Raw genomic sequence first — 8,800 nt, forward strand, 5'->3', positions numbered from 1 at the left:
TAGATTAGGAAATTATAATTCGATGATTGTTTTATTTCGTGTTTGTTGCTTGTTTAATTTGTTGCTGTCTTTGCAGGAAAGTGTGTATTTCAAGATAAAAGAAGCTATTCGGTAGTGCAATTCAAAAATACATTTAATTTACATAAGTTTCAATTAAGGAAGCGTATCATTTCACATCTTACACATTTTGTTTCATATTTATGTGTAAATATGTAGTAAAACCGAAACGCCAGCAGGGGGCGGAATAATAGGAAACTGTCGGCATGGAGGAATTTTAACCTTTAACATCCGCCTTCCTCCTTCCTCTTCCGGTTACGACCATAGCAGGTATGGCGGCCCCTGCCTTTCTCTCAAATATTATGAAATTATAATCCGCTGTAATCCTGCGTTTAAAAGGGAGTTGTGGTCGATTTCAAGTAAATATAACATTGAGTACAACTCTTCGTTTCTAAGGATGTGATAATTTTGTTATTTGGTGGTCTGTATGACAGTTTACAGATGTCGTTACTGGGTCCCGATGGCTGCCATCTAAATACCGAACTGACTATGACAGCCGTAGATAAGAGCCACGCTGAAAATGTGTTTTCATACGGAATTCAATTATAGACCAGATTTATCTGAGGTGAAGCAGTCGGGTGAACTCTTTCGGTCAATGTCTTTACCTACTAAGGTCCATGTTAGCCGGTATCACTAACCTCTTGAGGCGCAATGAGTGATAACGCTAGCAGTTAGCTTCTTAGCATAATGTTCCAAAATTAACTCAATGTGATCTGTGTTTTCAGCTTCATAATGGTGCAGCGCCTGACTTACCGTCGTAGGTTATCCTACAACACCGCCTCCAACAAAACCAGACTGTGAGTTTTCTTCGGCATCCATAATGTCGCCTGCTTGTGAAGCAGACACCATTGCAACTTCACTTACGAGCACCGGTGGAAGAGGTAACGGTTGATTAACGTTCTGGTGGTGTTCTGCAGGTCCCGGACGCCTGGAAACCGCATTGTGTACCTCTACACCAAGAAGGTCGGCAAAGCTCCTAAGTCGGCATGCGGCATCTGCCCAGGAAGACTGCGTGGAGTAAGTAAACCCCTTGCATTGTGGTGTTAGTTTGGCTCATTGCTTTACCTCAGTATGCTATATGTGCGTGGGTACTCTAAAGTGTAAACAATCAGTGCATGCACGTGAAGACTGGGGGGCCCACATTGGGCTAATCTCATTAAATACCGACATCTGTAGCAATCTGTAAAACTGAGGAAATCCTGTTGTAACTGTGATGTTATAAAGTAGTAATTGCATTGGATGTGATCAGGTACTGAAGAGATCTGGTGGGTGACCCTGCCGTAAACACAGATGTTTGCTGCTACTGCTTCACCTGTTAACATGATGGTGCAAAATAGGTGCTAATCCCAAGAAGTTTGCCAAATCATGGAATAGCTGATCTTGTCCATGTGGTGTTATTCATGAACATGATCTTTAGTGATCCGTTTTGAGGTTTAAACTTGAAACTTGCTTTACATCCTTATAGTCAAAAGTAGGGTGATATTTCCCCCCAATGTAAGCGGTTAGACCTTGGTTTGTGCTGACCGCACGAACTGCTAACTGATCATAGTTGTAATGCTAATCCTCATGCTCTGAGTGGAAACAACCAAACTGCTATGACAGGACCATGCTTATGGAGTCCTTTGCATGTACTCAGTGGGCCAAAGTTTGGGAAATAGTTTGTAAATTCACCTTGAAACGTGATATGGCATTCTGGGATCCAGTTGAACAAAGCATGTGCAATTTAACAAATGAGAATTTTTAACTAATATAGATGGAGACTTCTAAACTAGCTATTTTAAATAAGATTATGACACTATTAAATAATCAGACAAAGGTGTCTTTACTAATTTGATGCCTGGAGTAGTTGGCTGTACTGTTCAAATTAGTGAAGAACTGCTGGTTTGTGAAGCAGTTCTTACCTCAAAGTGGGAATACGTCTTCTGGTACTGGCGTCCACGTCTCTCCTTTATAAGAATGTCAGAATTCAGAGAAGATGTGAAATTCAGGTCGTCTGTCATGTCCTCAGTTAGAACCTGTTACAGTCCTATGTCCTCAGTTACAAAGTCGTATTTTACACCTGAAAGCATAGTAAGACTTGTTTCTTGATGAGACAAAGTAAGGTCAGAGCAGTGTGCTGATCCAGAAACATAACAGTATGAAATGTGGTACAATGAACATCGAATTCTCAGAAATCGTACAGGTGTTGCATTTGTGATTATGGTGGTGTTAAACAGCTGATGCTCGTTTTAAACTTGGCAGTATTTGAGTGGCAGGAGTATTTTTTGCTTTCGGTTACAGAGCAGGTTGCTCCAATCATCATCTTTCAGGATGCCTGTAAATGTTTTTGTCACTTCCATGGAGTAGCCTACAGTCCAATGGCTGTTTTTCAGTGAGCACACTGTGATTGCTCCACTGCATTTAAGATAACTTTCCACTGGTTCCGATATTGGTTATTTTTGAAAGTCGGTACACGCTGCTTACTGTGATCTTACTGTGGTTCTGTTCTATCTTTTAGATTCGGGCTGTTAGACCTCAGGTTCTGATGAGGCTCTCCAAGACCAAGAAGCACGTCAGCAGGGCCTACGGAGGCTCCATGTGCGCCAAGAGTGTGCGTGACAGGTAAGGGAGGCATTTCCCGTCATCTCCTCACTTTCTTGATGAGAAACTGGATTGGTGTTTATATCCACCCTGATAAAGATTGTGACAGCATGCCTGCTGCTGCTACTCATAAGTTATCTGAACTTTGAATCAAAAACATGGGAGAGGGAATCATGAGAATTCAGTCACTGATGTGGATGTGAATTTTAAAGGACTTTGCATTATGCCTAACTTGTCTCTTCTGCTTTCATCCTCAGGATCAAGCGTGCTTTCCTGATTGAGGAGCAGAAGATCGTTGTCAAGGTGCTCAAGGCACAGGCACAGAGCCAGAAATCTAAGTAAAATGTGTATTTGTATTGCCACAATAAAAAATGACAAACAAATCCATTTCCGTTGTGATTTGCAATGCTTTGGTGTATTTCATGGAAAAGGAGGGAAATCTGTGTGAGGGTTTGATCTCTGACAACCTTGTATCTGGTGGATTTGTTCTACCTTTTTGAAATTAAGTTTTACATTTGGCCCAGTATGGTCTATAATTAAAGCTTTTGAATTACATCACTTTCATAAGTGGTTTGTTACCTGGAGTGCCTTCAGTGAATGTTGACACATATCACCTGGTTCTCTTAGTAGTTTGAGAAAATAAAGATGTCGTACTGATTCTTAAAAAAAAGTTTTTTCTTAAATGGACATTTGGTGTTTCGACATGAATGCACCATCCTGTCAACCAAGTGTTTTCTTTATGGTGTAATTTTGGGAAGACTTGAAAATTTATGATCAGAACTGAATAAATTTCTCCTCCTGATGTAAATCAGAAACATAATTTTACTTGTTCCCATGTGAAAGCAGATAACCATGATTTGGCATTCGAAAATCTGATGACATCTGATGAATGGAAAGTGTATGCCTTACCAATAGTATTAACCATTTACTTCACTGGACCAAGTCAGTGAAATGTATTGAACTATTTCACTGGGTTTTACTCAATATTGTGGTCACACAAGAAATTACGATGACGGCCGTACTTTGAGGAATACAGTAAAGAGCGCCGTTACAAGCAACTTGACGTTGATTATTACTTTTTAATCGAAGTCGTCGTCGCAGTCGCTTTAAATCTGCGTCACGCACTCGCAGTGTCGCGGGCCAAAACTTAAATTATTAAAGCATTTACCGTTAAGTTAATTTAACTATCATGAAAATATTTTTTGTTTAAAAATCCAACTTCTCACCATTAGAAGTATAATACAAATAATAATAATACAACAAGTCTATAGAAATGTACACTGTTAAAACAAAAACAAGTACTTCCGGGACACGTCACCAAAGCCGCTGCTCAGACCGATCGTAGCCAGCGTCAGCAGCCCTCTTGAAGAGACAGGGACCTTTCTACAGATCATGGAGACATTATACAGTATTCCGTTTGCTGTGCTGGAATGTCCAAATATCAAACTGAAGAAACCGTCATGGCTGCACATGCCCTCGGCTATGACTGTGTACGCCATCGTTATTGTGTCCTACTTTCTCATCACCGGAGGTAAATGGATCTGCTAAGCTAACGTCAATGCAATACTGCTAGCTTGTTAGAATCAAATCTCCATTGTGCCACCACGTTATTTAAAGTCAAAGCTCAATCTTGTGTGGTTGGGATGATGGCAGATATTAAAGGCTTTTAGTAGCATTTGTAAAACAGCCTGCTATTTTTAACGCTAGCACGGATGCAGTTAAGGTAGTGGATGAAGCTAACGCCGCAGTTAAGCTAGCGCAGAAAACTTAGGGTTAACAGTTAGTTGAATACATGTTAACGTTTGTCAGTTTGACAGTCAGAAGTGGTTAATATCTATCAGCAAAGTGAGTAGTGGAAGAAGTATCCAACATGATCAGTTTGCTGATTTATGAGCTTAACTTTGCTTAGACTCGAGTCAAGTTGTTTAATGGTCTGATATCTGTCCAACATTATTATAGGCATCATCTACGATGTTATCGTGGAGCCACCAAGTGTGGGTTCAATGACTGATGAGCATGGACACCAGCGGCCAGTGGCCTTTTTGGCATACAGGTATGTCAGTCACAACGTGGAGAGCATCTCAGCAAACTCCAGCAAGGAGCTGGATAATGATGGACACATTTAAGTCACATTAAACGATGCATGGCTAATGTCAGTGCATTTGTCTTTCAGAGTAAATGGGCAGTACATTATGGAAGGACTGGCTTCCAGTTTCCTCTTCACGATGGGAGGCCTGGGCTTTATAATCCTGGACCGCTCCAACGCACCAAACATTCCCAAACTCAACCGCTTCTTGTTGCTCTTCATCGGTTTTGTCAGCGTCCTCCTCAGTTTCTTCATGGCCAGAGTGTTCATGCGCATGAAGCTGCCGTAAGTACTAAAAGCTTGTTTCCGCCACCAAGAATGAAGCCTTACACGTGGAGTATTTCTTATTTAAACCGCAGCCTGTGGCTTAAAAGTTGGCTTGACTCAACAGTAAACGATGGTCTGGAATTGTGTTACTCTGAAGTGACATCTGTTGTGTCTCAGTGCCTTAACTCACTCGTCTTTTGTATTTTCAGAGGATACCTCATGGGTTAAAGACAAAAAAAAGCACACTGAAGACGATTTGGACGGAGAAAAGACATACGGGCCCCAACAGGCAGTTCAACTACAATTTTGAGCTTTGATTTAATCGACAACCATTCAGGACTGCAAGCACTGAGCAGCTGCACTCTCACCGGCTGTGTCTCATCGGGGGTTTTCAGTGACTTCCTTTCCTCTCCCTTTCTCCAAAAAGAGGCTCACAGAGATCATAGACCCAATAGTGCATCTGCAGCAAAGGGGAGAAATTGAATTTCTCTTTACCAAAAGAAACCAGAAGTGTTGTGAAACTTCTCATAGCCACTGGGGAAGAAAAAGGAAAGGAAGTTACTGAACACCGTTGGCACAGAGCCACTCATCTGGTATCACGAGGGGAGTCTGAGTAATGTTTAAGTTGTATGTTTTTGTAAAGAAATCCTCGAAAAAGCCTTGAACTTGTCACAGTTGCATTTTTGTACAAAGGGTGTGAAATAAACCTTCCTTTCAGAGCTCCTTGCAATTGTCATATGTTTACATACTGTGTTGTTTATCATGAATAAATTTAAAGTCAATTTCAGCCTAAAAAGATGTGTACCTACACACGTGCAATTTGAGTACATTTTAAGGGAGTTTGGTTCTAGCTCTGCACGGGCAACTTACCTCACCATATCGATGACGTTATGGGTGGTTTTATCACCCACTGCAGAGCCAATCTGTCCTGGTTGGTGCACATCTCTGTGCCAGTTTGTAATGTTTCCAATCTGGATGCTCTCAGTTGCTCCTCTGTAACAGTTAACAAGAACTTAAGTGCATGGGAATTTTGTCTTCTGAAGAAATCCAATAGTTTCTGAGCTTTCTTTGCCAGGGTGGAGATGTGTGATGTCCATGACATCTTCCTTCACCTTCTTCACTGATGTAGACGTGTTTGTCTTCACCTCCTTTTTCCTGAAATCAGCGATCAGCTCCTTGCTCTTGCTGATGTTGAGCAGCAGCAGGAGGTTCTGACATCTTTCTCTGGTGCACTCTTCTCAGTTTTACAAGTGACTCTTCCATGCAAAAAAAAAAAAAAGGGACGTTTTGCTCATCTTCAGTGCTATTCTTTCTCTTTCGTGCCTCCATGTTTTCAGATTTAGTTTTCTCCGCCTCTTTTCCTCAAACAAATCATTGAAACCATGTACTCTGACAAAAGTATTAACTCAGCCTTTTTATGTATGGGTTGCTACAACATCATTTCCATTACTCAAAACAAGATAACTCCATCCTCTGCTGTTCCAGCCCATCTTTCTACTCATCCCCTCACTTTTCCCGAGTAGGTTTCCCAACTGAGTTGCAATGGCCTGCTTTCTTACAAATGTCCTCCAAATTGACTTAAAGTGTCAAATACGTCTTCAAGATCTGCATCAGTCACTTAAACTCAGTGTCTGCTGCTTTTGGTGAGCCTGTGGCCCTGACTTCAACACCAAAAACAGTAGACCAGTGCCAAACATTGCAGAAGCAACAGTAAAACGTCTACATATTTGCTCCAGAAACAATGAATAGCCGACACTGAACAACTAAAATTGACACAATTGTTTGAACTGAACAAAGATTCAAGAAATGAACGAACTGACCTCCACCACCTCTCCCTGGATGGACCCTGATAAGTCCCTCTGTCTCCTTGGTGAAGTGGTCTCCTCAGAGGGGGGAGTTAACATCCAGCATACCCGACTTAAAAAGCTGCTCGTCCTTCAACACATGAATTGAATAAGATGGAGAGGGGGCCCCCCCCCGATGGAATATCACTCTGTAATTTCTTGTCATTTGGTGATTACCGTTTGGTCGGCTACACCTGCGAGTTTGTGCCTCTGAAGAACCTTCAGCTGTTTCAGGCACCACAAATCAATGAGCTCATCTTGACCAGATGATTGATTACCCATACACACAGGTGCACTTCTGGGTTGCTGTTCTGGGGATGCTCAGTGCCTGTAGAGACCTTAATTGTGCTGCACAGAGCACCTGTGTGGAGCCATATGCATTCATTATGTTTCTCCAGTCATTTAGTCATGTTTTTCCCTCAATGTGTCGCCATCTGCATCTACGCTTTGTGGCCTATTTGCATGTGCAGTGTCTGAGGGCTGTGATTTCTACATCAGCATTGTAATTTGCCCTCCAGAAGGTGGCAGCATAGAGCTACCAGGCAGAAGTGACAGTCAGAGTAATAAGACAACACTGGACAGCAAGGAGAGCCTCAAATTCAGAGTTTTTTTGGGGGGGGGGGGTTGACAATATGTTTTCATCGAGGTAAAGCAGTCATGGCTATCCATCCTTAGTGTTTATTGCTTCTTAAGTGAATGCCACAGATTTCAATTTCTTTCTGGTGTGTAACTTTGACCTCAGGTCAAAGTGAGACCTGCATCAGAGTTCTGCAAAGTTGTTCCTGTTTGGTTCAGCACTGCATGAAGTCCACCTCGTCACTTCACACAGTGAGTCTGATTGGTTGGTCATGTCTTGAACCTGCACTCGTGGAGGGAGGAAATAAACGTCTGCACTGTTAATGGTGATTATCTGTGTTTTCCAGCTGTGTGGAGATAATAAAACACTAAAACTTATACAGCTCATTCATTAACTAGGCTTGGGCCACTCTGGTTCTAGATGACACTTCAAGTCATTCACAATGGCGGTGTTTGTGCACTGCTCCAGAGCAAGATTCCCTGTTTCCTGTCCTTGGGTACTTTAACAGAGCAAACCTCTGCTATGAACTGCCAAAATACAGACAGCACATGACATATCCCACCAGGGATAAAAACACATGAGAGGTGGACCAGCGAGGCAAAGCTGGAATTACAGGCCTCCTTTGACCACGCCGATTAGAGTTTTTGAGGCTGTAGCTCCAGGCGTGGATGAACTCACTGACACTGTGACATCTTTTGACAGCTTTTATGACGGCAACAACAAACCGTGGTTCACAGTTAAGTCAGGCCAGGAGAGAATGCTGTACACCGAGGCCAAAAGCACACTGGCAAAGGAAATCAGAGTAGCAAAGAGAAGCTACAGAGGAAAGCTGAAAATCCGGTTTTCTGCCAACGACCCTGCATCAGTGTGGAGATGCCTGCAGGACACCGCCAGGAAGTGAAGCAGGAGGCCATATCACACACACTGTAGAGATCCATTAACTGGCAGACAACTTGGATGTGCTTCACTGTATGTTTGATAAGCCCAAATTCACACCCCTGACTCAGACATCACACATCCCACAGTAGTCTGGAACAGTGACGAGTCTGCATGCGCCACGCCAGGAAGTTCGACCTGACTGAAGAGCTGCTGCTGTTCTGCACCACAGTCATCCAGTCTGCCCTCTGCACATCCAGCGCTGCCTGGTTGGGATCCGCCACAAAACAAGCCAGACTACAACAGACAGTTACAACTGTCTACATCTCCAGAATCAGCAAACATCACTGCAGACCCATCACAACCAGTTCTCCCCTCTGGTAGCTGCAGAACACCGTACGCCAAAACAACCAGAAACAATTTACAAAAACACAACTTTGGCATTGCAGACCCTGCAACACTAAAACATCCACTTCCCTGCAAATGATATAGTTACAATACACACAGTATTTA

The 8,800-nt window shown here is 42.6% G+C and overlaps 2 protein-coding genes across 2 annotated transcripts; both read left to right on the forward strand.

Moving 5' to 3' along the window:
* The first annotated feature begins 700 nt into the window (after positions 1-700).
* rpl34 (ribosomal protein L34) lies at positions 701-3,024 on the forward strand. The gene is made up of 4 exons (XM_070992672.1): positions 701-854; positions 975-1,074; positions 2,555-2,658; positions 2,895-3,024. The coding sequence occupies exons 1-4, from the start codon at positions 790-792 to the stop codon at positions 2,977-2,979; spliced, it is 354 nt and encodes a 117-aa protein (XP_070848773.1). The 5' UTR covers positions 701-789; the 3' UTR covers positions 2,980-3,024.
* Positions 3,025-3,956: 932 nt separating this feature from the next.
* ostc (oligosaccharyltransferase complex subunit) lies at positions 3,957-5,709 on the forward strand. The gene is made up of 4 exons (XM_070993162.1): positions 3,957-4,168; positions 4,597-4,690; positions 4,811-5,008; positions 5,200-5,709. The coding sequence occupies exons 1-4, from the start codon at positions 4,030-4,032 to the stop codon at positions 5,216-5,218; spliced, it is 450 nt and encodes a 149-aa protein (XP_070849263.1). The 5' UTR covers positions 3,957-4,029; the 3' UTR covers positions 5,219-5,709.
* Positions 5,710-8,800: the final 3,091 nt, after the last annotated feature.

Source organism: Chaetodon trifascialis, chromosome 23 (assembly GCF_039877785.1).
Source record: "Chaetodon trifascialis isolate fChaTrf1 chromosome 23, fChaTrf1.hap1, whole genome shotgun sequence".
NCBI classification, from domain to species: domain Eukaryota; kingdom Metazoa; phylum Chordata; class Actinopteri; order Chaetodontiformes; family Chaetodontidae; genus Chaetodon; species Chaetodon trifascialis.

Excerpts from the sequence above, each read along its gene's own strand:
- rpl34 (XM_070992672.1), top strand. The coding sequence starts at position 790 with ATGGTGCAGCGCCTGACTTACCGTCGTAGGTTATCCTACAACACCGCC. Across the intron at positions 1,075-2,554 it reads GCCCAGGAAGACTGCGTGGA|ATTCGGGCTGTTAGACCTCA; the intron begins GTAAGTAAACCC and ends TCTATCTTTTAG. Across the intron at positions 2,659-2,894 it reads GCCAAGAGTGTGCGTGACAG|GATCAAGCGTGCTTTCCTGA; the intron begins GTAAGGGAGGCA and ends TTTCATCCTCAG.
- ostc (XM_070993162.1), top strand. The coding sequence starts at position 4,030 with ATGGAGACATTATACAGTATTCCGTTTGCTGTGCTGGAATGTCCAAAT. Across the intron at positions 4,169-4,596 it reads CTACTTTCTCATCACCGGAG|GCATCATCTACGATGTTATC; the intron begins GTAAATGGATCT and ends ACATTATTATAG. Across the intron at positions 4,691-4,810 it reads GTGGCCTTTTTGGCATACAG|AGTAAATGGGCAGTACATTA; the intron begins GTATGTCAGTCA and ends TTTGTCTTTCAG.